Genomic DNA, 27963 nt, shown 5'->3' with positions numbered 1-27963 from the left:
GAGAGGAAATGGCAAATTGCATTTTCCTCTCTAGAACATAAAGGCAACATTCATTTGTTGCATGACCAGGGGCTGCCTGGCAGGCTGCCTGTCTCTCTCCACTTCCAATAATAATAATAATATTAGTAGTAATAGCAATGATAATAATCAATAACAATCAGAGCTGCTCCTGAGGAAGTACCTACTCAATACCATGTGTGCATGGCAGTTCCTGAACATGCATTTTAACATCTGTTTTATGAATGAAGAAACTGAAGCTCTGGAAATACAGACAATCGCCCAAGAAGGCACAGTCCACCTGATGTTGAGTCCAGGTTCAAGGCCAAGTCGGTGTGTTCCCCATGCCTGAGCAGCTTCTGCCCCTTGGGGTGCTCAGGATTGGTCCAGGAAGGTAGAACTTGTTGGTCCATTTCATCCAGTTCAGGGCATACTGATGGCTATTTTGTTTTTGGGGGAATCGAGAGATTCTCAGTTATTCTCTAGAAAGATTTGCTGAAGCTCTGGTCTAGGTCAGGAACCTGGGGACAGGCACATGCGTTTGGTCCTCACTTTGTGTTCACAGTTAACTTTACCACTCATAAGCCACAGACAGGACATTTAGACAGGGGGAGGAACTGAGACTGGATCCCAACATTCATTCCCTATTTGTTGACTATTTAGCAGACCTCTAAGCAAATTCTCAACTGAATCTTAGCCAGCTTCCTTCTAATCGATCTGCCATGCTTATAGACTCTCACCAGAAAACATGGTCATGAATGCCCTCTGCCTACACACACCTAGGAGACATTCCTCGCATTTACCTGTGCACCTGACACCCTCAGCCAAGTCACACACTGACTCTAAGGTAGTTGTACTTGTTCCCAAACCTGCTTATGCCAGTTGGACTCATCATTACAATTACACAATTTAATTAAGTGAATTGATGAAATCAAATTCTGCATGAAGGAAAGGGCACGGTTTCTGAGCAGGAATCCAAATGCCGAGCCAAGGGAGGGGAGTTCCTGGAGGTAGGAGGACTCCCTACCAACAAGTGAGGGGTGGGAAGAGTTTGTTGAGGTTCAGAGTCAATGCACATCACCCAAGAGCGACTTGGCAAGACAAATGATGTGGCCTTCTAGCAAAGGCATCATTGGAGTAAATGTGTTGAGATTAGAAAATCAGTGGGCTCATCTTAAAGTTAAAAGGCAAAGGTTTTAGAAAGGAATATATCACTTTAACTTTTTTCTCTCTCCCCCTATATGTGCTTTTTCAAGGTTTATTTTTATTTGTTTGAAAGGCAAAATTACAGGCAGGGAGGGAGGGAGAGAGAGAGAGAGAGAGAGAGAGAGAAAGAGAGAGAGAGAGAGAGAAATCTTCCACCTATTGGTTCACTGCCCAAATGGCCACAACAGCCATAGCTGGGCCAGGTTGAAGGCTGGAGCCAGGAGTTTCTTTTGGATTTCCCACATGGGTACAGGCAACAAACACTTGAGTCATCCTTTGCTAATTTCCCAAGCACATTATCAGGGAGCTGGATCAGATGTGGGGCACCTGGAACTTGAACCTGTGCCCGTATGAGATGCCAGTATACAGACAGACGCTTTGCCTGCTTTGCCACAGTGTCAGGCTCAATTCTCAATTTCTAAAGATTTATTTGCTTGAAATACAGTGACGGAGAAAGAAAGAGGGTTGGGGAGAGAGAGAGAGAGAGAGAGAGAGAGAGAGAGAGAGAGAGAGAGAGAGGAAACAATAAGGAAAGAGTCAACATCACATAAAAGAAACTTAAATCAGTCTAAATAAACTGCAATGAGGCTGTAGAGATGCTCTGGGAGGTCTGAGGGCCTAGAGGTAAAGACAAGGATTGGCATTTTATTAGTGCGACTACAAGAAGTTTTGGAAGGGCTCAATAAGGAGCCAGTGATTTTATTTTTTACATTATGAGATTGGACATTTAGTCATTAACCATAACTGCCTGGGTTGGAGTCCTGATTTTGGCTCCTGACTTCAGCTTCCTGCTAGGGACCACTCTGGGAAGCAGCAGGTGATGGCTCAAGTAGCTGAGTTCCCACCACCCCCAGATTAAACCACAACTTGGAACACCTGCATCCATTTTCAGGCACCAGTTTGAGTCCCCGTTACTCCACTTCCAGTGTGGCTCCCTGCTAATGCATCCTGAGGTCTGGCAGCAGATAATGGCCAAAGCACTTGGGTCCCTGCCACCCATAGGAAAGACCTGGATGTCTCGGGGCTCCCTCTAGTGGGGACCTGGACTTGAGGCGTGACGGCCTAGCTGAGAACAAATTTGGGACACAGGGGATACACGGGCAAGATGAATCAATGCACACTTTTTTGAATTTTTCTGGGGCAACTTATACCAATTTTCTGCAAAACAAGCAGGCTGGTAAAAGTTACAAGTTAACTAAACAACAGCATAGAAGCTGCTTCTAATGATTTTTGGAAAATAATTGCCAGGTCTCAGGCAACAGAATAAGTAAAGGTGAGTTACAGGAACCAATACTGGAAACAAATAGATCTAACTAGGAAAGGAATCTAACAGAGCTTTGTACTCACAATAGTAAGAGGAAGATGATAATCCAGACACCTCACCCCTGTCCAGACATGCTTTGTCAGCAAGGTGAACCACAATCTCAATAGGAAGTTTGTTTCCTGCAAAATTCTCAGTCTGCCTAGAATGTTTGAGATTCGGGGTCCTCAGACATTTGGTGGTCTGGCTTTTTTGACGGTCAATCCTTCAACATGGATGGAGTTCCAGGCTCCTGGCTTCAGCCTGGCCCAGCTCTGGCTATTGGGGACATTTGAGGAGTGAACCAGCTGTTGAAAGACACCACATTGAGTCTCTGTCACTATGTTTTTCGTGTAGATCGCAAAAGAAACATTTTTACAGAAGAAGTTAATTTAGCTCATCGTTTTGGAGGCTAGAAATCCAAAGCCATTCAGTAGGTCCCTCAGGGGGTGAGGGACTGCTGGCTGCATGGTAGGGAATCACAAAGGGAAGTAGCCACCCGTACAAGAGGCCAAGTGCATGGGGTCACCTTGCTTTTTAGCAAGCCATTCTTGCAAGAACTCACTCATTGTGGTACCCCATGATCTAACATCCTTCCACAAGGGCCTTCCTCTTAAAAGCTCACCATTTCCGGACACTGCCATGTTGGCGGACCAAGTTTTCAGGAGGTGGATTGTGGGGGAACAAACCTCATCCAAACCCGAGCGATGCCTAGATGTCAAGGCTGGGTCCTTTGGTGCGTGCACATTGCATTTGATAAGGGGCTGCAAAGCTGTTTTCCAGCCTGGTTCTCTCCCTTTACACTCCTACCCGCAGTGCCTGAGTCATCCAACTCCTCTGTGTCTATGCCAGCTTTTGGTGTTGTCACTCTTCCTCACCGATGCGTGTGTAGTGATGTCTCCCCATGGTTTCCCTTCCTGCTCAGGGGACCACGAATCCCTCCTGTGCTGATTGGACATCTGTGTCTTCCCTTTGGTGAACAATACTCACTGACAAATGTAGCACTCAGTCCTTCCTGACAAGGCCTCTCTCTTAATAGAGGGAAATCCTGGGAAGTAGGACCTGACCTGCAGGGGATGCCTCATTAACGTCCCCCAAATGAACACATTCACGACAAGAGGCAGCCTCAAAGCTCAGACCTGGCCGGCCCTGGGTCTGTGGCTACCTCCTGCAGTGCAGGCTCTGCTGCCAATAAGGCAAAGCTCACCGCCGCACACAGCAGACACCTGACAATGTCAGTATATTCCATCTAGCAAGACTGCGCTGCCTGGAGACCTGACTTACTGTGTAATTGGGTCTGGCAAAGTTTATGAATGCGGTCCCAGATTATAATCACTTTTTAATTATATTTACCGTTGTCGGCAGAGAGGTGAGGTGTATTATTGGGTCTGGGATGTAGCAAGTCAGGTCTTCCGCTGAAGACGCAGGTGCCCCAAGCAGGGCATAGAGGCAGAGAAGCTGCTTGGGAGAGAATTACAGATATTACAATTAGTCTCCTGTCTGAATCCTGGGTGCTTAGGCTGGGAATGCAAGCAGCTCTGGTTTCCAGTTCTCATTGCACACAAATCACAGAGTTCAATTCTTGACTGCTGACCTCAGGCTGGGGACTGGGCTGAACCCTTGCTGGAACAGTCTCTTTGAACCTGCCACAGCAACCATTGGATGTAACTATCCATTTTAGCAGTATCATTAGGGATTTTATGATCATGACTCTCATTGTATGAAGGAAACTGAGCCACAAAGATAGCACATGGCTTACCAAAGTTTGCACAGGCAGAATATGGGTAAAACTAGAATTCAAATTCAGGGGTTGGTTTTAAGGTACAAGCGAGTTAAGCTGGCACCTGTGCACCCAGCATCCCAAGTTGGAGTCCTAGTCTGAGTCCCAGCTACTCTACTTCTGATCCAGCTCCTTGCTATTACACTTGGACTAGCAGCTTGGAATTATTTCCCATATCCAGGAGCTTCAATATCTTGATGTATCTGTTATAGACCATGGCTGTTTGGAAGACAAGTTTCCTGGATAAGTGACCAGCAGCAGCTGGTGTCTAAATGGTTGTATAACCCAAGTTGAGATATTGGACTTTACTCCAAGGCCCCTGGGAGCCACTGAAAAGGTTTAGGTAGGAAGGTGTTGGGATCAGAATTGCACTTTAGAAAGTGAGATACTGGATTGGTGACTAGGACTGTGTAACAGATTGCTTCAAAAATTCATATTCAAACAATAGACATTTGTGACCTCGTAGTTTTTCTGGGTCAGGAATTCAGGAGCAATTTATCTGGGTGATTCTGGTTGCTATTGCAGCTGGGCTGCAACCGTCTGGGACTCAAGGATCCTGTTCCAAGGGGCCATACTCAACAGCTGCTGGGAGAGGACTCCTTTCCTTACATCCAGAAATAGCTTCCACAGAGTTGCTTGAATGTTCTCACAGTGTATCTGCTGTTTTCTCCCAGGGCAATTGATCGAGAGAGGAAAGGAACAGAGGGGAAAAGGCAGGGGGAGGACAGGAGAGGAGAGAAGAGATGAGAAAAAAGGAGAGAATGGTAGGGGAGAAGAGAGGAGGAGAGGGAAGGAGAGAGGAGGGGAGAAGAGGGGAAGAGAAGACAAGGATGAGAAGATATACTGAAGCAGGGCGGGTCTGGAGAGTAGAAGAAAAGGAGAGAGCAGAGGAGGAATGAAGACATAAGAGACATCACTTCAACCCATTCTCCTTAGTAGGAATGAATCAAGCTCACACCCAAGAGGAGAGGAACCGGGCCCCACATCTAGCTGTTGGGATTTCCCAAGACTTTTGGGAGGTCTGTTTGTAACAACCTTGGTGATAGGCAGAAATGGGTGGGAACCGAGAGGCACTTAGGTAGTTCTCCGTGGAGGAGATGCTATAGACAGAGGGACTGATACAGAACTGGTAGATTCATTGCTTATGTTCGTCTGGGATAAGGAGTTAGAAGGAGGAGGTGAAGATAACCCCCAGATCTGCAGGATGGACAGTGAGTTACATGGTGGCACTGATTCTCAAAATTGTTAAGAGAATAAAACTGGAGGTCGTGTGAGCGTGTTGGGAGACGTCTATATGTGATGTAAGCAGTTTGTTCTGTGGGCTAATAGTTCACGTGAGATGCCCCATCTGGACCTGCAGACTTGGAAGCCCTGGAGTTGCAGCTGGAAGTGGAAGCTCACTGGTTTAGATGGGGTCTTCCAGGAAGAGAAATTGGGTAGTGAGGAGAGGGCTGAGCACAGAAACCTTCTGGAGAGCCCTGGCCTTTGATGACATAACAACAGGGAAAAAAACCTGAGTAGAGAGGGGAGCATGAAGAAAGGACTCCAGAGAGATGAATGGAACCAAGAAAAAGGCTGGCTTCAAAGCCTGGCAGAGGAGCAATTGCATAGGCAGGCATTATCAGGAGTATAAAGTGACAAAAAGAGGTCAAATCGTAGCAGGAGGTTTGAAATCTCAGTCCAGCTGAGCTCCTTTGGTCTGTACTTTCTCTTCCTTGTCCTCTGGTTTCAAACTGTAGAAATGGTGACAAACTATCATCCCTAGATTCCTGTTAAGATGGGACTTGTGAGGGACCTAGGTAAGCCTGGTGCCCCAGCCTGTGCTTAAGCAGGTGATAGCCTGCCTTCCATGCCCCCAGTGATAGACACCCAACTAATACCTTATGCTGAGTGCACATCTTACTTTTTATCCTTTTGGTAAAAGTGTATGGATCATGGAACTGGAAGTGTTGATGGTTGGGTGGGTAGACCTTTCCTCATATGGTCTGGACTGTTCAGAACTGATTTCCTGTCTAGTTCAAATCCCATACTTGCTGCCAATCTGATGCCACTGAAAGCCAGCTCAGAGTGAACTCCTACGGCGACAAGACTGCCACCATGCCCTTAGCACGCACCCCTATCTGCAGCTGACAAGAAGGCTGGGTGTCAGAGCTGTCATCCCAGCCTCTTCTTCAAGCAGTGACTTTCCAGTGAATGGGGTAATGTGTATATAATTATCAGAGATGTAGATCCTGACATTAAAACAAACTGTCTCAACCCCCATCATTCCTAACAGATTCGTGGCAGAGGAGAGAGCTGGGGGAAGAGCTGATGTGTCAGCGGTGATTAGGGAAGGCATACAACTTGGCACACGGCAGAAAAATGGAGGAGGAATTATAATAGTGCAGATGATGTTTTTAATCACCTTAGCAAAAGCACTGTTCTCGTGCTGGGGCAGAGTTGTTGAAGAAGCCGCTGTGGGGCTTCCAACCTGCCCGTGCGTCAACCACAAGACAGGGGCTGGTCTTGGGGAGCCAGAGGGCTTTCAAGGCATGGTGTGGAAGCTCTGCATTCCTCCCAGAGAGTCCTTCCCTGCATCCATCTGATTTATTAAAGATGCATTTACGTATTTGAAAGGCAGAGTTGCTTGAGAGGAGAGACAGAGAAATATCTTCCATCCACTGATTCACTCCGCAGATGGCCCCAATGGCCACAGCTGGGTCAGACCAAAGCTGGGATCCAGGAACTCCATCCAGGTCTTCCATGTGATTGGTTGAAGTGCAAAGATTTGAGTCATCTACGGCAGCTTTCCCAGGTGTATTAGCAGGGAACTGAATGGCAATTGGAGCAGGTGGGACTCAGCCTGGTACCCATATGGGACATTGGCAGCACAGGCAGTAACTTAATTTGCTGCATGAAGGTCACCTCTGCAGGTTCTAGAGCTGTATCCTCACCTGTCAGAAGGGATGATCAATCACCCTGTCGTCACTTCCGATGATGACCTTTCATTGATGAGCTCTGACTCTCCAGCCTTTGCCTACACAGAAATAGAAGGATGGTGGACTCTATGACCCATTTTTTGAGTCTTTCTATATTTTGGGGTCTGATTCAGATACAGTTGCTCTGACTGCATAACAAATCACCCAGAACTTACAGACGCTGTAGGCCAGGAATTCAGAGCAGTGCACAGCAGGAATGCTTCATCAGTTCCTCTGCCTCCGCAGGAAGACTGCAAGGTTGGGGGCTGGAGCCCTCCAACTCCTGTTTATTCTTGTGCCTAGCAGCTGGAGCTGGGGAGTAGTTGCAGCTTTGGTTCTTCCTCTGCATGGCTTCTTTCTGTGTGGTCTCTTGGCAGGAGGTGGCTTGGGCTTCCTCAAAACATAATGGCTGGATTCCAAAAGGGAATGGTGGAAAAAGAGTTTGAGGATGGGGAGAAGAGGAGAGAGAAAGGCAGGGAAGATAAACGGAGCTGGATGGGAAACAGGAGGGGGAGCACCACAAAATCTGGTATTCTTTCTATTTTTATTTACTCATTTTATTTCCATGAAAGGCAGAGAGACAAAAAGAGAGTTCCCATCTGCTTGTTCATATCCCAAGTACCCACAGTAGCTGGGACCAGATCAGGCCAAAGCCACGAGCTTGGAACTCCACTGGAGTATCCTACCTGAGTGGTAGGGGCTCGGTACTTGAACCATCTCCTGTTGCCTCCCAGGGTGCGCATGAGCAAGGAGCTGGGAGAGGAAGTAGATCTGGGAGATTTTACCCCAGGTGCTCCAATACGGAATGCAGGGCGCCCAAGTGGTGTGTTAACTGCAAGGCCAAACATTTGTCCTGCATATGCTTTCACGACCTTGCCTTAGGAGTCCTGTATCTTCACTTCCATCAAATCCTTTCCCTTTCTGTTTCCACACACACATATTTTTGGTGAATACAACCTGCCCCCCCCCCTTTTTTTTAAAATTTTGGCATAGCTCTTAGGCAAAAACATATTTGCATATCAGCACACAGAGCCCCAGATGAGGCAATGTTTGGATATCAGTAGGCAAAAGCCATGTCAGTTTGCACAGTAGAATAGCTCCTTTAGGTAGGGCCCAGCCTCCTATAAGTTGTGAGCACAACAGCCTCACAGGAACTCTGGAACCCTTATCTCAACGTGCTCTGCTGAGAGAATCCTGGGCATCTCACTTCCATGGTTTACTCTTGGCCCAGCACACTGGAGAACCCAGCCGCCCATCTCCACTAACCAGAGAAAGACACTTTGACACCTGAGAAGAGAGACAGTGATGGTTCACAACCCCCCGTCTGCACTCATGTGAGTTTCACCCTGCACCAGTTGGACAAAGAACAGCCTAGCGCATTGTTTGGCTTCATGGCACTGCAATTGAATACCTGAGGCATTGGACTCACACAGTCTTGGATGCCAGCTTTCCAAGTGGAGTTCTGCAGGTTCTGTCACAGGACCAACCAAGTGATAACATCTTAAACTTGGATTGGGATGGGGCTGGGAAGAAGTGGGGTCAGGGAGCAGACTGGCTCCTTTCATGACAATGTCATTGGTGAGAACTCAGTGGGTTCCCAAGAACTGCCTTTTAGGACAGTCAGTGCACAGACAGTGAGTGACTCAAGGGCCTCCCACCAGGTCCTCACTCTGGGGACCAAGGCTTTCTTCACATGAATCCCTTGCAGGGACACACGTGAACCACATCCAAGCCCCAGCATGTCGGTGGAGTGAGTTTTCCTTGTCTACACCATGGGGATAATAGTTATAAACATGTGCAACTCATGGTTACCAGGAGGACCAAAAGAGAGTACACACGGAGTCCTCAGTGGGATGCCTGGCGCGTGGCCGGTGCTCATATGCCCCATCACTATGGTTTTCAGTGAAAGACGTCTCAAGAGGTATAGCATGCAGGTAGCAGGTGCCAGTGGGCAGGCAGGGATGGGTGTTCAGAGACAGTGGCAATGGTTCAAGGCTGGGTCTGAGAGTACAAAATGTGGAGGGGTAGATTTGAAAGGACTTGGGAGATTGCTATTTAAATAACAGATTAAATAAACCAACATGATGCAGAAGAGGTTTGTAAATTGTACACAGTTGAATCTGATTACAATTAGGGCTATTTCCATTGGCTTTATTTCTTGGGGCCTGTCAGCCTCAGATCTCCAGAGAGAATGTGCCATTTAATCCTCCCAGATCAAATATTTAACAAACACCAGCATGGAACAAACTCAGCCTTGTCTATTTCAGCATGCACGTGGAGTTCTCAATTGCTGAGAAAAACTACAGAGATTCATGAACTCTCACCAAAAATGATTCTTTGCCCAGGATGGCGTCTCTGTACAGCCTTCATGTCATGAGGGCTGCGCACACACCATCATGGCCAAGAACGTAGGTTCCTATAGATCAAGTGCCTGAGTTTGAATCCCAGCCTAGCTGCTTAGTGTTTGTCCCTGGACAGTCTCCTCAGCCTCTCTGTGACTCTGTTGATAAAATGAACAGAAGTACCTAAAGGAATTATTGTACAGATTCAAGGTGATTGAAGGACACGATCTGGCATATAACCACATCTATCACCATCATTACCGTCATGATCATCACCACCATTATCACCATCATCATCATTGGTACGATAACTACCACCATCACTGCCATCATCGTCATTTCATCATGATCCCATGCTGTTGCTACCATCATCACCACTACTATCATTATCACCATCATTGCCATCATCATCACAATCATCACCATCATTGCCATCAACCATCTTTAACTTATACAGGTCATGAAAGACCATTTCCCTGGCATCAGCCATCCTGGAGCCCCCCTCCAGTGACCCTGGGTAAGAGGTAACCCCCCATTTCTAACCATGGTGGATGGGGACAGTGAGGGTCAAAGACATATTGTTATGTGTGAAGGTCCACAGCTTGTCTACATTCCTTTGTCTCCAATCAGGGTATAACAAACCAGTTTATTGATCTTCTTTTTAGTTATTGACTTACTTGAAATATGGACTGCATTATCATTTGCTGAATGACTAAATTGATCGATTAAGGGTTCTGACTCTGAATGTAGTACTTCTCAAATTCTGGTCTGAGGATTCCCTGGGATTCCTCAAAACCTTTGCAAGGGACCCACATATCTTCCATTCCCTTCTCTCCTGGCAAGTCTGAGTGAGGCTGTGTTTTCTTCAGAGATTCCAGCCCAAACAACACATCATAGCAGATTCAACGTGGAAGAAGCTAGGAGAGCCTGGGCGTCCTATTCATTTAGGCAGAAAAGAGAGCTGCAGAAATATTAGATGCTATATAATTTTTTTGGCTGTGCCAAAATCCAGTTATTTTTCACTGTAATATATTACCGATGTTAACGTGTAATGGGTTTATTATTGCTCTTTGTAAATGAACAAAAACATGTTCTTCAATAATGTTTCCATTTTAACTTCTCATATAGTAAATCGTGTTGATATTACTATGTATAAACAAAAGCTCTGTGGGTTCTTTGAGGGAAAGAAGCCCAGAAACCAATCAGCTTGTAAATAAGATAGTGACCAGGGCAGCAAGGGCTACTAGGCATGTGTCTTCTCAGGGTTCCCGTTGGTAGCTGGGGTCTGTTCCAGGGTTAAGGCTGGAGAGAGGATTCTGGCTCTGAATTCACTATGAGACCTTGCAGTTCTTGACCAGCCAGAGCTCCCTGGATGTGAAATGACTGTCCTGCAAGGAGGGGAGGCAGCATGACACCCCCTCAGTGAGGGACTCCAGACCCACTGCAGATCGATTGTCCCCCAGACGCCACTGGCTGAGCCCAACCATTGCTGCTCTATTTTTCAGCCCATCCATCTCCCTGGTGTCAGCACCGTGTGCTTGGCTCCTGGCCACGCGCTTGTCTGCCCTGGGAGTTGCTTGATCGTCTCTTTACTTTGGCCTCCAAGAGCATCATTCTGCTAATTAAAACAGCTTTTATTCTAGAGCCCTCTGGGGAGAGGGTACACGCAGAGTTATTGCGCTGTAGGCTGAGGCTCAACTCTCATCCTAATGGTGTCCTTCTGGGGAGACGAGTAGGAGCACACGTTTTATAGCTAGAGGTGGGACAGGAAATCTGGATGATGTCACCTGTGTGTGAGTGGCCGGAGACAGGAGTCACTTTCTGCATTCCACACAGGAGCACTAAGACCTTGAACATGTCACTGAGCCTTACTGGTCCTCAGTGTTTTCATCTGTGCAATGGGTATCATTGTCACACTGACCCTTGTAGGACCCTTATAGATGGATAGAGTGAGACTCCTGTCTGATGGTGCTTAGCACCTGCTGGCTGTACTGAGTAACCAGCACCAATCAGAGCCTTATGCTATCATCCCTAATAGAAATTTACATTTTTATTTACATATTTCACTTTATTTGAAAGGCAGGAAGACACAGAGAAAGAGACAAAGAAGAAGATAAGACAAAGAGATCTTTCCCATGCAGGTCTACTCACTCCCCAAAAGCCCATGATAGCCAAGACTGGGATTTGTTGAACCCAGAGGCAGAAACTCAGTCCAGATTTTCCATATAGTGGAAAAGAGCCCAAGTCCCAGAACCATTCCTGCTGCCTCTGAGGGCCTGTATTAACAGGAAGCTGAGCTCAGGAGTGGAGGAGCTTGAAACGTCAACCAGTCACTCCGGTATGGGGTTCAGGAATCCCAAGTGAGCCCTTCACTACCATGTCAAATGCCTACTCCCCTTTTATTTTTTTAAACAAACTCTTCCTTTGGGGACTGGCGCAGTGTGATAAGCTGACACTTAAGATGCCAGCATCCCACAACCCAGCTGCCCTACTTCCAATCCAACTTCTAGCTGATGCACTTGGGAAGGTGTTGCCTATACAGTATGGGGAAACCTGCATGGAGTTCCTGGCTCCTGGCTTCAAACTGACCCAGATCTGGCTGTAGTAGTGTGGCTATTTGCAAAGTGAAACAACAGAGGAAAGATCTTTCTATCTCTTTTGCTCTGACTCGCAAATAAATCTTCAATTTTTTGGAAGTTAATTTGGTGTATAGAGATGATTAGATATATTGATAAATAGATGAGTTCCCATGTATCCCATGTATTGATTTACTCATGAATATTTGCAATGGCCAACGCTGGGCTGGGACTGAAGCTGAGAGCTAGGAATTCAATGCAGGTCTCCCACATGGGTAGCAAGAACCCCATCACCTGAGCCATCATCATGGCCTCCCAGGGGCTGTATTAGCAGGAAGCTGGAGTCAGGGGTTGAAGTCAGCAACTGAGCCCAGCATGGCATGTGGGCATCATAGGTGCTAGAAGGAAGCTGGTCCTTGTCTAGCATCCCCAGGGATGTCGGAAAGAGAAATGCAAAGCCCAGAAAGTTAAACTTGATATCTAAGGGACACATGGACATGATGTGACAGAGTTGGGGCTTGAACTCTGCTGTGTCTGCATTCAAAACAGGGAATCCCTAAGAATGCTCCACACTGGGGCTGGGTGAGCTGGGAGCAGAAGCTGAGAGCAGGTGCTGGCTCCACCTCAGATGTCCTTTCCTGTCTTCCTGCCTTAAGGCAAATAGCTACCATTTAAGATAGACCCAAGGAGCAAAGCCATAAAGCATAGAGTCATGTAACCATTTTGTCTCCACTCCTAATCTCATTTCTCCACTCCTGCCTTGCAGGAATGGGGCTAGGGGTTGCAGGCAGCTTTTTAAGACTGCAGTCGCCAACCTATTGCAGATGGCTTTCAAATGACCCAAAGATACTTCAAAGGTGCCCATGGAAGATATCAGTTGTAAGGATGTGGCTTCTTGGGAGTCGGGGGTGGGGGACGTTTGATTTGTGCTGAATGGAGGGATAATGCTAACAAAAGGGGAGTATGAAATGAATGAAAGGGGATGGGTAGAGACGGGAAGTGCGGGACACGAGGCCTGGGTGGTGTGATGGGATGGGTGTTTTCCAAAATTGAGCTGCGGAGTTAAGGGCTCAGAAAAAATGATCCAATTATGGTACAAAATGGAAGGAACAATGAGGCGGGAAAGCTCCTGTGGAAATGAGCAACACAGGGAACAATGTAACGCCATCCACATGAGAGATTTGGAGAGAAAAGGCTGCTTTTATGTGATGTCACTTGGGGGAGGAAGAGGAAAAATGATCAGATAAGGTGTGTGTGTGTGTGTGTGTGTGAGTGTGTGTGTGAGAAAGAGAGAGAGAGAGAGAGAGAGAGAGAGAGAGAGGGAGAGCAGGCAGAGACAGAAATACAGAGAAAGGGGCGACACTGACTGACAGATAATAGACATGGATTCAGGCTTTGTCCAAACTGAATCCAACACTGGTGTCAACGGGTCCCCAAGCTCTCCCCTCTGTCCAGGCATGCTCCTTACCCATACAAGCCCCAGGAAAGAGACCCAGGGTGCACCCTAAGCACCCCCTCTTGGATGGGAACTCTGACTCCGTGCCTGGGAAGACTGATCACAGGAGGAGAAGTGGTGGGTGGGTGTGGATGAGGGAGCAGGTCTGTCTCTGATGGCACCGGCTCTGTGAGCTGGGGCAACTTCCCTCTTCTATTCAGGGCCTCAGTGTGTCCACCTGTAAAATGGGGAGGCTTGTGCTTCCCCTTCCTGCTTCTCTTGCAGGGTTGCTGTGAAACGCTCATGGTTCCAAGTAAAGCTTGCAAAAGTGAAACAAACGCAAATGGAGGGTGGTTGTGGCACAGTGTGATAAGTTGCTGCTCACATCCTGTACCACCACCCTGTTCAAGTCCCAGCTGCTCTACTTCTGATCCAGCTCCCTGCTAATGCTCCTGGAGAAGCAGCAGGTGATGGCCCAAGTGCTCGGGCCCCTACCATTCACATGGGAGACCCTGCTAGCCTTCCAGGCTCCTGGTGTCAGCCTGGCTCAGCCTCGGCCACTGTAACAGCGAAGCAGTAAATGGTAGGTTTCTCTCTCTCCCACCCTCTCCCTTTGCTTCTCTCTCGCTAATTCTGCTTTTCAGATAAGTAACTAAATCCTTAGCAAATAAACACAGAGGGAAGGAAAGGAGCTCTGTATTTGGGGGTGTCCAGAGCACTCCCTCCTGCTCTCCTGTGCCCTGGGAAAGCTGCACATACCCAGAAAAAGCACAATCCTATTCTCAGCCTGGGGAGGAGGAAGGGATTTGAGGATTTATGTCCCACTATCTTCCAGAGGTACAGCCCTTAGCACAGGCCATGAAACTCAATGGGCAGAAAAATGGTAATGATAACACAATCATCATGATCATAAACACGGAAAAAAACAAAGGCACTTGGATCAACGAGGATAATGGACGGCTGTGGCGAGGTGTCCATAGCTTCTTGGAGCAGCCTCCTTCACCTATTTGGAGTAGATTGATGGGTGTTGTGTCTATCCTGATGGAAGTGACCGGCCCTCCCCTAACCCCTTCATTAGGCCGCTCCTGACCAGGAGACACTCCAGCACTTCCCTTTTTGCTCCCTGATAACACACCTGGGAAAAGTGCCAGGATCGCTGGTATCCAGGTGGGAAAACATGATGGGGTTCCACATTCCTGACTTTGGCTTGGTCCACCCATTGTGGCCATTTGGTGAGTGAACTAGGAGATGCAAAATCCTCTCTCAAAAGCAAACTAAAAACAAAAAAGCAAACAAACAAAAAACCACCAAGAACTCATCTCATCAGAATCACAACCTGTGACAGCTCAGCTTTCAGCTTCTTTTCATTACAACCGGGTCCAGAGCAGGTGGATTTGTAACTGCTGGGACCAGGTATTTGCAATGACTATGGGAGGCAGCCAGACAACAGACAACAGGAAATGCTGCGGGATGGGGCAAAGTCCATCTAAAAATCATCCCAACTCAAAAATAGTAAGTTGAACAAAGAAAAAATAACCAAATCTTGAAGTTACTCTTACAAAGCTAATGGTAATGGCAATAATTCTGCATAAAAATTGAAATCTACACACTGGGACACTGTGTGTTGGGTGATATTTTGGAATAGATACACCACTTGGCCTATACCATGTGTGTGCTCATCCCTGCCATATCCGTTTATTCCTGCAACGAGTAAGGGCAGCCCCATGGCCTCAGCAAATGGTGAGGCTCTTCCCTCCCTGCTTGCCTCCTGGCATTGCCGGCTTCCTGGAGTCACACACTGCCTCCATTCTGGGGGCTCAGCCACTTGTTTTCCTGTTCCCACCCCAGCTCTCTGGCTGCTGCCCAGCCCAGGAAGCGAGTAGGTCATGGATGCAAAGCACACACTCTCTTGCTCTGTTTTTCTCACGCTTTCTTCAGGAGGAACGGCAGCATCACGCACTTAATTTGAATTCCGCGACGTTTGCAAATCCACAACTGCTTCTTATTTTGTTTTGTGATGAAGGAAAATGTGGCATGAAGACATCGGGCTCAGAAGGTTCCCTCTGAAGAAGGTCTAGCGTAGCCACAGCTGGGTCTGGAGGCTGAACACAGGGCCAGACAAGGCACTTGACTGAGTGTTGGCTTCAGACAGTAAGCCTTGGGAAAGTCTTGACTTGCCCGTGTCAGAATGGGGAGGTGATGGGCATCTGGCTTGGTGGTGCTAGTTAAGATGCCTAAGGCTTGAATTCAGCGTGGTAACTTAGTGGCTAAATCCTTACCTTACATGTACCGGGATCCCATAGGGGCGCCATTTCACGTCTCAGCTGCTCCACTTCCCATCCAGCTTCCTGCTTGTGGTCTGGAAAAGCAGCCGGGGACAACCCAAAGCCTTTGAACCCTGCACCTGAGTGGGAGATCCAGAAGAAGCTCCTGGCTTTGGATCAGCTCAGCTCTGGGCACTATGGCTGCTTGGGGAGTGAACCAGTGGATGAAAGATCTTTCTCTATGTCTTTTCCTTCTCTCGATGTATCTGGCTTTCAAATAAAAATAAAGAAATTTTAAAAAATTTTTATAATGCCTATGGCTTGCAGCAGGTACAGTGGCATAACAGGCCAAGCCTGTACCTGCAGTGCCAGCCTCCCAAAGGGGTGCTGGTTCATGTCCTGTCTGCTCCACTTCTGATCCAGCTCTTTGCTTGTGCCCTGGGAAAGCAACAGAGAATGGCTCAAGTGCTTGGGCCCCTGTACCCATGTGGGAGACTAGAAAGAAGCTCCTGGATTCTGGCTTTGGATTGGCTCAGCCATGCCATTACAGCCATTTGGGGAGTGAACCAGCCAATGGAAATCTCTCTCTCTCTCTCCCCTCTCCCTTTCTTTGTCTGTATCTCCTTCTTTCTCTATAACTCTACCTTTCAAATAAAAGGGAAGGTGTCTGTCTTGGAGAAAAGCAATTTCAAAACACCATTCTGTCATGCCCCAACCTCAGTTGCCATATGTGGAATATGAGGAGGGGTGGCCTGGTGCTCTGGGACCTTGAGTTGCCTGCAGAGCTGGGAGCCTGGAGCTGTGGCACAATGTGGGTGCTGCAGGCTGCACTGTGCAGAAATCCCTGAAACCCCGGGGACCACGAGTATCCATTAGAGTGGCGAAACTGGGAGCAACTGGGAGTTCTGGGAAGCCAGGGACAACAAATCAAAGGCACATGTGCAGGGGACCCCTAGAAAGGCTGGAAAGGTCCCCCCAGGCTTAGAGCACTGCAGTCTCCTATGGGAGGTGACTCACTTGGTCTTTGCCAAGGCAGCACGTCCAGAAGGAAGTGCCCAGGCCACCTGTCTGCCAGGAATCAGAATGCTTTAAGAAAGGTCCTACAGCCTCAAGTTCTAGGCAGTTATAGTTATAAAGGCAGATTTATTCATTTGTGACTTCTGTATGCATTCTTCAACTCTATCTAGCTGAGTATATGTTAGGTATCTGTTAAGATATATAACCATCATCTATTGGTATCACTTCATAATTTTCTAGCTATCTGATACATAGTCTATCCCTCCCTAAGTATACATTAGAAACCTATTAGACTCTATTCTTCATCTATCAGATATCTTAGCTCTATCTCCCTAAGTATATGTTAGCTATATAAGATCTAGCTATCAGGGCCATCGTGGTGGCAAGGCAGGCTAAACGTCCTCCCTGTGATGCAGGCATCCCTTATGGGCTTTGGTTCCAGTACCAGGTGCTCCACTTCTGATTCAGCTCTGTGCTTATGGCCTGGGAAAGCAGCAGAGGATGGCCCAGGTCCTCGGGCTCTTGCACCCAGATGGGAGATCCAGAAGAAGCTCCTGGCTGGACAGACCCTTGTTGTAATCCCTGCCTTGACATAGCAACCAAGGTGACCTAGATCCAGGGATGGGTCTCTTAGAACCTCGATTTCCTTTTCTGAAAAGTAGGATCATTGGCCTCCTTTGTAGCTTAGCTCCTGAGGTAGGAGATGTAAGGGCATTTCAAAACATGGATGGAAATGTTATGAAAACACACATGCACACGCATACGCATTTTGGTGCAGAGTTTCTTCAGATCTATGGCTATGAGGGCATTGTGCAAAAGCTCACTTCATGGTGTATCTGCTCATTTCCTTCCTACTAGATTGGGCCCCACCCTGAGGAAATAATTCTGGTTTTATTCCCCCTTGGCAGGTCCCAGTGCCCCATCACTGCTCAAGCACCTCCAGGGAGCAAAGCAAATGTTTATTGAACAATTGTTTGCCTTCCCACCCCTCGACAGCAGCTGAGAAATAAATATATAATAGCTTTTAATTAAAAAGCAACAGTATGCAATATGCATGAGCATCCCATTCTTTGACAGGCAGCACTGTGTTCAAGAGAAAGATTTTTTTTTTCAAATTAGGTTTGCCGGCGGGGCTCCCAGAAGACCAGAGACACTTGCAGGGCGTGCAGTCTTAGCCTGCCAGCCACAGCCAGCTCTCACTTCTGCATTGCAGACTCCTGCCCGCTCTTGTCTGGCTTCTTCTCCAAGAAGAAGGAGGTTTTTTGTTGCAGTAGCTTCCCACCCTTGCCAACTGCAGAGGTCTGCAGCTAGGGCTTAGCAGACCTGGTCATCCTGGTGGGAACCATCCTTCACACAACCACAAGGGGAATCCGACAGATGGCAAGGTGCCTCCAGCGAGAGATGCCTTCATTGGAGGCATCAGCATCGGCATCCTGGCTTTGGCACCGTGACTAAAGTGACCTTGAGACAAGGGTCCAGTCTCTCAGAACCTGTCTCCATTTTTGAAAATCAAAAACGGGGTGGATAATGTTGACTCTGCAGTTATGTTCGGGGGCGACTGGCGATCTAAGGACACCTCAGAACAGTCACAGAAGTAGAATTTAAAAGGTAAATTTATTTTGGTGCAAAATAATTTGAAATCCATTCCAAGAGGGAGGAGGAGTCTTCAAGACGCTCACGGGGAATGAGTGTTATATAAAAAAGCTATGCATGGATTTCCAAGGGTTTTTTTTGTTAAGATTTTTGAGTTTAAAAAAATTCAAATAGGGACAGAGAAACAAACATCCTGCTATCATCTCCATCCCCAAATGTCTGCCATGGCTGGGGCTGGGCCAGGCTGAAACTGGGAGCTGGGAATCAAGAATGAAACCCAGGTCTCCCATGTGGATGACAGAAACAAAACCACCTACTTGAGCCATTTTCTACTTCCTTCAAAGATGTACAACTGGAAGGAAGCTGGAATGGGGAGTAGAGCTGGTAATTAAGCCCCATAGTCATCCTAACAGGCATCTTCACTGCTGGGTCAGACACCCATCCCATACACTTACCTTTTAGTCACATTTTCCATGACCTTTCTGGAAATGCCCTCATGACATAGGCTTGGCATATGGATGCTGAATAAGTGACAGCTGCCATCATCCAAGATGGTTTCCAAACTCCTTTTGAGCACAGGGTCCCTTTTCCCATAAAGACATCTCTGGAAACCCTGCTATGAGAAGTAAAGCCAATGTGATGCTCAGGGTAAGTGCAGGTGGGAATCCAGATGTGTGCCCTATCAGGCTTTGGCCCTGGAATACCCATAGCACTGTCTGGAATCTATAGGTATAGATGAGACTTGTATCATGACAGAGTTGTCATCCCCTTTAGATCTGGGATTTGGAGCCAGGGAGCTCAGTGCCTTAGTGGGTGTTGCTGAGAGAGCAACAAGGCAGAGAATAAAAGCTTTGTAACTTTCTCCATCTCCACTCTGTCCCAATGGGTATCACCCACCATCTTTGAAATTGTGTCCCACTCTGTCAAATGGAGAGGAGGAGGATGAATAACACCTAGCTCACAGAACATGGGATGAAACTAACCAGCTAACATGCATGAAAGCACCAAGCAGGAAGCCTGGTAACATTGTTGGCATTACACCCAACTGTTGCAAGCGTTTGGGAGAGTGAATCAGCTGGTGGATTCTCTCTCTTTTTCTCAGTTCTCTCTCCCCAACTCCCATACTTGTCTCAAATAAATAAGCAACTTTTACAAAGTGTGATCATTTGCCTCTAGTCCATAATTCTCACCCGTGTCTAAGGACCTCCCCCTGTGCCCTGCAGTCTTAGAACTACAGTCTTGCTACATGGTTATTTTGCTTCCCACAAAAACCATATTGGATCACAAATGGCTGACAAAATAACACATGACCTCTGCTTTGCAATGCTAAACTCCTGCCAGACATTGCTAAACACTGACCACAATGGATCCCTCCAGATCATGACCAGCTGACACATGGCATGCAGGCCATTGCCGTCTACTGCTGTGTTAATGACAGACTTTCCCAATCAATCCCTAGAGGCTTCTCTACTGAGCTTTCCTTGCACAGGGACTCTGGGAAGCCATTTACAACAGATTGGACTGGGTGTTAGGAGCAGCACCTTCTTGTCTCTAACTGTGCCCCACCCCCAACTGCTCCCACCTCGCTGTGTCCCTCCACCAATTCTCTGTCTTGGGCTGTTGCTGCAAATTCAGAAATCTGGTGCTGCTATGCTTGGCTGAGCACACAGGCTCCCAGTGGGTTGGGTCATGGAGACATCTTTTCCTCTGTCCTCTGGCTCCCTGCCTGAGAAAAGGAACAGCTTTTACTGAAAACGCTATTGAATTTCAGAATGGAACTGAATCACCTAATGAGGTGTCCTTCCCAACAAGAGAGAGTGCTCCCACGTGGCTCTGTGACCATCCTTCACTCTCCCCAACTCCCAGCCCAACAATGCTTCCTGCCCTGTGCCTGTATCGTGCAATCCCCTTGCATCTGAATGAGACGTTGATAAGGATCCATCTGTGCCATATTGATCCCATCGAGATGGATGCCTGTCCAGAGGAGGGGAGAAGCTCAAGGGCTTGGGGGCTGAAAGGAGGACACAATCAATGATGACCCTCTGAGGACCTGCACGCTTTGTCTTAAAAACACACAGGGTTGGGGGAATGAAGCATCTTGCACCTTTCTGGTTTTGGGGTTGTCACTTTCTCTTCTTCCTTTCCAGACCATCAACAGTTTCTCTCTGTTTTTGTTCTTTGGTTTAATGGGAGAAGATGGGATACATGGATGCAGAACAAATTCAAGTTAATTCAGGATCAAAATGCAGGCAGCTCACTTCACAATTATGGAGCTGTCTGGAACCTGACAGACTTAATTGTATTTCTGAAACTTACAAGCATTTCCCATCCCTGAGTCTTCTCATAGTGTATAGATATGCAACTCTGTGTGTGTGTGTCTGTGTGTGTGTGTATGAGAGAGAGAGAGAGAAAGATTCGGAAAGATGCAAGTAGATACTACAGAGGAAAGATCTCTCTCCCACCCTCTCTCCTCCCCTCTCTCTGTTACTCTTTCAACTGTGGGAAATGAAAGAATCTTAAAAAAATTCACCATCGCAATCACTCCTCTACACTCAACCTTCAATGTTTGTCCTTCTGTCTCCTTCACATTCACCTGGCAAAATCTCAACAACCAAAGTTAAATCCAAGCATTGGCCTTTGGCACACCTGTGGATTCACAGATCCACCTGAATGGAGGACACACATTTAATCAAGGTGACCCACATCATTTTTTTCTAAATATTTATTTATTTTCATTGGAAAGCAGATACACTGAGAGGAGGGACAGAGAGAAAGATCTTCTGTCCACTGATTCACTCCCCCAAGTGGCCACAATGCCTGGAGCTAAGCTGATCTGAAGCCAGGAGTCAGGAGCTTCTTCTGCGTCTTCCATGTGCGGGCAGGGTCCCAAGGCACTAGGCCATCCTCGACTGCTTTCCCAGACCACAGGCAGGGAGCTGGATGGGAAGTGGAGCAGCTGGAACATGAACCAGTGCTAGTATGAGATACCGGTGCATGCAAGGTGAGGACATTAGCAACTAGGCTACCGCGCCAGACCCAACTCACATCATTTTAAATGCATGCTGAGGACACTGAAGATTCTTCCCCACATCTGTGATCCCAGCTGGTAGGCAACTTTCACAAGTCTCTCCTCAACCCTCTAAACTCTCTTGTTCAGCCTTGGTGATTCATCTCGCTGTCCTTCCCCTGAGAAAACAGGCAGGAGTTTTCCTTGTGCAGTGCTTCTTCTGCCCCCACAGGCTTCTTGCCTGTTTCATGGATGCTCCATGGCATTCCCTGCTCATTCACCTGTACCTCCTTACGCATGTGGCTCCAACATGGATCCATTCTCCCCTGGATCACCAGCAAGTCTCTTTCTGCTGCGTCATTGCCCACAGCAAGGAAGCAGAAGCTTCCTTCCTGAAGAGAAGCCAAACAACAAGAGTACCTAATAACTCCCCTTGCCCCCACACTCCACTCCGACCATCCTCTGTTGCTTTTAGGATTTCCCCAATTCTTCCTTTCCCGTGTCCCCTTCAGTCCACTCCAGTCAGGCTGCACTGAGGCCATGGCTGGCCGATCATCAGTGATTGTCATTTTGCCATGTTCAATGAGTCATCCTTTGTGTGCAGGTTATTTGAACTGGTGGCAGTATCTATTATGGTGGTTTGTTCCAGTGCATCACCAAATGCTTTCTTCACTTGACTTCCAGGGCAAAAGTGCTGCCTGCCTCTCTCCTCCCCACCTGACTGCTCCCTCCCTATCTCTTCCCTTTGCTTCTCCCCACTGTCTTCCACCCATGGTGCATTTCAGGACTTGATTTCACTATATACAATCCCACTTATTTGGCGGGTCTCTCCAGTATCCCAGCATGAATTACAGGCTCTACTCTGAAAACTCCCACGTGAATTGCTTATCTTGAGCCTCGGTCTCTCCCTTGAGCTCCACACCTTCACAGTCCTGCTCAGTATCTTCTACTTGGATGTCGCAACAGGCCTCCCACCGAAGAGGGCCTCCATGCCACACCTGCACCCACCCCACCTCTCATGCATGTCCACTCTGTCCTTTCAGAGCACTAGCATATAAATGTTATACTCACCTACCCACACAAGCATTCCCTGCCACAACAGGCAGGAATGAGTGGAAAATATCCTACTCCTGTCTCTCCTGAGGAAAGAAAAAATAGGAAATATATTTCTCAAAATCTTTCCAAGTTCCCAGCAAAATTAGGGCCTAATTTCCCCTCCAGCAAAGTCCACACATTTACTTGTCCTTGGTTGGCTTTTTTTCCCGTCCTTGTCTCTATTTCCCACCCCTCTAATGGTTCTTTCCAGAATCACCCCCTAAATAAATGACCTCCACTTGAACCTTCCACTCTAAGACTTCTTTTAGAGGAAAACTGTACTGAGTCATCCTATTTTACTCATTGGCCTCCAAGGACATCATTACAGTTTTCAATTTGTTTGACTTATCGTTATCTGTTTCCACCAGAATGTAAGCTCAGGGAAAGCACCTGGCTCTCCTTCCAGGATCACTGGTGGGCGCTCAGCAAATGTTTTCTTAAGGGAGGCCCTTATCCAATCATCTGGTGAGTAGTTATTGAACACTTAAGCTGTGCTATGAAATCTTCTGGCTGTTGGGGAAATCATGGTAACCTAAACAGGCCAAGTTTTTACTCATGAAGAACTTGAGGGATGGATTGGTGGGTAGATAAATAGGCTGATGGATGGATGACGGGGTAATGGATGATGGGATGGAGGATGAGGGTGTGGAACTGACAGAGCGAGGGGAGGGATGGGTTGTTGGGCAAATGGATAGAGGGATGGATGGAAGAGAGGCTAGAACTGAGTGAATGAGAGAGGAAGAGAGGAATGGGAAAATGGATAGATCGATGTGCAGATAGTGGATGTATGGGTGTGTGGCAGGGTGGATTGATGAGTGAGTGGCAGGTAGATAAATGGAAAGCATGGATTGAGTTGGTGGTGATGGGTGGATAAATAGATTGAATGAGGGAAGTATGAGTGGATGGATGGATGGATGGATGGATGGATGGATGGATGGACGGATAGATGAATGGGGAATCTGGGGCTGAAAGAAAAACAGGACCCACAATGACCTTAGAATGTCCACCATTTGGATGCGTAAGTGTCACATCTGTTCCAGAACTCCTTATAAATAACTCTATAACCCAGGCTTGCTTCCACCCTTCTGTTACCTCTAGCTCTTACCCACATTCCCACCAAAATGTTCCCAAAAATGCCTGTATGTTTTTCCCACTTCTGGACCTGCCTGCTCACTGCCCTTTCAGACTCAATTTCACACTCTCTTATGTCTCATCTCCTCACTCGGCTCTGCTGTCATTCTTCCTCTAGTCTGGAATGGTGAGACCAATTCTTCCCAGACTCTACATGCAAGGTGGTGTTCTTCCTTAATGGATCATATTGAGTGTGGTGTAACCAGGGATGCCTGTTCTCAGGAGAATAATCTTTCCTGTTAATGAGGAGGAAGGCAGGGTGGGGAGTGGTATAACCTTTCAAAGGGGATTTAGCTATTCCACTTGGTCTGTGGCATTCTCTCTGTCTGTGACTTAGTGTATTCATCTGTCAGGAGTCCCCCCCCCCCTTTCAGAATGATGGAGTAATAGAATGAGCTTCCAAGTGCAAAGGAGGTGGTGTTTTATTTGAGTGCTGGCTCTGAATCTCATTTGGGGAAGTGTCGTCACCTTTGGCACCCTATGTGCAGCTACAAAATTGGGGTCACTGTGAGTACTTTGTAAGACTGATGGAGGGTTATAGGAAACATGCATCTGAAATACTTGGCGCACAACCTGGTACGTGGCAAATGCTCAAAACTATTACTGTCATTGTTTTTTATTTTTATCCGTTCTCCTCTTGTTTGAAAGCCAGTGGTGGTAGGGAGAGGAGAGGAAGGGGAAAAGAGAGAGAGAGATTGCATTTGCTCGTTGACTCCTGATATGCCTGCAACAATCAGGGTTGGGCCAGGCTGAAGTTAAAAGCCTAGAACTCAGTCTGGGTTTTCCAGGTGGGTGGTAGGGACCCAAGAACCTGAGCCATCACCTGCTGCCTCACAAACAGCAGGAAGATGGAATTGGAAGGGAAGCTGGGACCTGAACCCAAGCCCTCTGATAATGGGATATGAACATCCTAACTGCTGAGCCAATAGCGGGTACCATCATTGTTGTGTTATTATCATGCTTTTGAGCTCCAAGTCCTGGTGCAATCACAGGCAGCAGGCAGGCTGAGCAAAGCCCTGAAACACCAGGTTTCCCCAGTGACATGCCATGTCCTTGGGGATAAAATCTAAACTGGAGATATCATGTTAGAATCTTCTGTCCTTTCTTAGGCATTCTGCTTTTGCAACTAGCATTTTAGAAGCAAGCCAAGCCCTTTGCATTCTGAGGAAGGCAACGGCTGGAAAACCTAAGGTAAAATATGAAAGTCTTCCTCCTCGTGCTTATCCTGCTAGCCATCTGATAGAGGGCAATACACCATGCTTTTATCTTCATCTGCAGATGGGGCAAAATACGCAGCTTGGAGGAATGATAGATAGGGAGCCTGCTGAACAGATCAACCCTTCTCCAGAAGGTTGAGGCGCCCTGGGTGAAGGCAAATACATCATTCAGGGGCCAGCAGCAAAGTCTGGATTTCAACTGGGAGCAGGAGAGCAGTGTCAGTCCTTTTCAATAATTAATTCCGTTGATTCTGTTAAAAATTGTCTAGTGCAGCGTCTCACCCATACAAAATAATGAAAACCTAGAGATACAGAGAAAGAATCACCCTACCGCACCTAGCAGTGGGCCCGCCCCTTGCTTCATAATCCAGAACATGATAAATAATTTAGAAGCGCTTCAAAGAAACCACTGCTGGGATTTTGTTTTGTTTTTAATTGTCTCCTTGCTTCTCTGTACAGCTTTGCCAGATAATGATAATCATGACAATTGTAATATCAGCTACTAGACCAAAATAATGATGAGACTGAACATTTACAGTGTTCACTCCGAGTCAGCCAGTGTGAGAAGTATTGTACCAACAAGCGATGATTTTAGTCCTCAGAATAACCCTTTGAGGTGGAACTCTTTGCTCCTTCCAACACTGTATGGATGGAGAAATGAGGCATACAGCAGTTACAAGGGAGTGGTGCCCTTCTGTGAAACCTACTGTCAGATCCAGAGTCCACAGTGTGTCCTTCCCATCTGTCCATATAGAATTTGGTGTTCCTGTTTTTTTGAACTTTATGGAGATAAACTCATCTGCTATGGATTTGTATAGGATTGCTCTCTACGGAGCAAAACTAACTTGCTGAAGTTCACCCACCCTGGTGGCTGTAGTTTATTCCCCTCCTTTTTTTTCCTTCTTAACATCTGCATAATATTCTACTGTGGCCATTCCTGCTTGGATGGAAACCTGGGTTGGTGGCAGTTTCTCACACACTGTATGCAGAGATACTATTTGGCAAGATATGACTCTCTTGGCTTCTGGACGAGGCACTTGAGGCTTAGCACGGGGTAGGGGTTTTCCCAGGTGGCAGGTTGCAAAGGTAGAGACAAATGCCAACCCTGAAACCACCTGGCTTTCAAGGTCTATCTCATTCGACTGTTTTGGACTAAGATCTTAACTGCTGAGCAAAGCCCTTTGTGGTGCTTTTTTAAAATATTATTCCAGGGGCAGGGGATTGGAGATGGAGATAGCAGTAAAAACTCCTTTATCTGCCTCTTGGGTGAAGCCACATTTATCCTTTCACATTCAGAACGTGAAAGGCCAGCTTCAGGTTGAAAATGGAGGACTGCATATGGCATGGCCTGACCTTGTGATTTCTCGGAATGCAAGAAAAGGAGGTGGCCATGGCTTGCCATGATTAAGAGGCAAATTAGGTCTCACAGGAGAGACAACTAGAAAGGGACCCAAATGCACAAAGGGGAACATGAAATCAGGGATGCCTTCCTGAAGAGGAAATTTTACCGGTTGGCTTTGAGAAGGCTGAATTGGAACTATCTTCTTATGCAGGGAGGCTGGTACTGATAAAGTAGTAACTAACACATGCAAGACTTTGAAACAGGACTGTTATAGCCTGTTCAGTGTGGGAAGTTTGGGGTAGCCTGAGGGTCAAATGAGGAAGTAGAAGAAGTGGGGCAGCAGAGAAGAGAGTCTGGGTGCCCTAGCAAATAAGGGCTTGGTCCTATGCAAGTGGCTTCCAAACCACTGGGGATTGGAAGGCAAGAAGGGGCAAGATCATATTACAGCTTCAGAACAGCTGCTTTGCATCCATTCTGGAAACTGGCCTTGGAGCATAGTCATGGAACTCCATCACAAAGACAGTAAAGCTCCATTCTGGGAAGTTGTGAGCACTTGCAGGGATCCCCATAGAATCTGTGCTCACAACCTGTTCTCTCTTTCACCACATATGTGTTTGGCACCTACTCCATTAACTTTGAGCCCAAAAGAAAAAAAGAAAATGATCTAGCTCTTTTTGTGGGGTTACTTCCTTTACATATGAAATGAGCATCCTTACATCATGAAGTCCTAAAAGGAAAGCTTGTACCAATTAAGGGAATTGATACATGGAAAGTAGTTAGCACTGTGTCAGATACACAGGCCTCTACATTATTACAAGTTTTGTGCAGTAGTCATCACCACCATCATCATCATCATCACAGTTTCAGGGAAACACAGGCTTCTAAATACATGTAATGATGTTGAATTTTGTTTACTATCTCCATGGACTAGGTAGCATAAGCACCTTCCCCTCTGGGCTAGAAACAGGAGATGGATGGAAATGCCAGCGTTGCTACAATCACCAATGGGTTCCCAATCTCAGTCCACATCTTCTAGGCTTTCAGCATGAACTCTGTCTTAGGTCAGGACATTGCTCTAAGCCCAAGTCCTCGGACATTGTCCTTGTCTGTGCTTTGCAATAGTCTGGCAGGTCCTTTGGATAGTGACTGGCATTCTTAGATCATTCAGCCCCTAAGCCACAAAGCAATGTTTCCCTGACACTCATTCTAGCATGACCACTAGCAGCCTTGCAATAAATTAAATAGCAGTTCGGAGGGGAGTTTTAATGCTTGCTCACTCACTTTATTATTCAGTAACACATCTCCCTAACTTAGATGTGTCCTGTGTATCTTCAGGGCTAATTCTTCGCTCTGATCACAGTGGGATGCGTTTGCCCACTTCCCCAACAGTTAATTAAGGTCAAAACTCATTTTCATAAGAATGAGCAGTAAGGCTGAGGCTGCAACTTGTCATGTCTCCTGCCTTGTTCAGGAAAGAGGCCACGTTTGGGTGGGAGGGGCTTGGGGCTGAGAGAAAGCCTCTTCAAGGCTAGCATATAGTCTGTCATTTTCCACACTCCTCACCCCTTGCTACTGTATCCTGTCTTGACCTTTTGACTCCTATCCACCATGCTGTATATTAAAAAAAATAATAATTCATTGGGCTCTTTAAGAATTTAAGCTGATGATCTAGGCTGCAGAAAATCCAGCCCCAAGTATAAATCC

The 27963-nt window shown here is 47.0% G+C and overlaps 1 protein-coding gene across 1 annotated transcript in view; it reads right to left on the bottom strand.

Annotated features, from left to right (window-relative positions):
* Nucleotides 1-3147, bottom strand: part of SEZ6L (seizure related 6 homolog like) — a 188815-nt gene extending 185668 nt beyond the window's left edge. Inside the window, exon 1 of the mRNA XM_058657007.1 lies at nt 3129-3147. Within this exon, the coding sequence (XP_058512990.1) occupies nt 3129-3147 (19 nt within the window). The remainder of the gene's footprint in view (nt 1-3128) is intronic.
* Between the last annotated feature and the right edge of the window lie 24816 nt (nt 3148-27963).

This window comes from Ochotona princeps, chromosome 29 (genome assembly GCF_030435755.1).
Source record: "Ochotona princeps isolate mOchPri1 chromosome 29, mOchPri1.hap1, whole genome shotgun sequence".
Taxonomy (NCBI): Eukaryota; Metazoa; Chordata; class Mammalia; order Lagomorpha; family Ochotonidae; genus Ochotona; species Ochotona princeps.
Note: the sequence above shows the minus strand (reverse complement) of the source record. Positions and strands in the feature narration are given on the sequence as shown.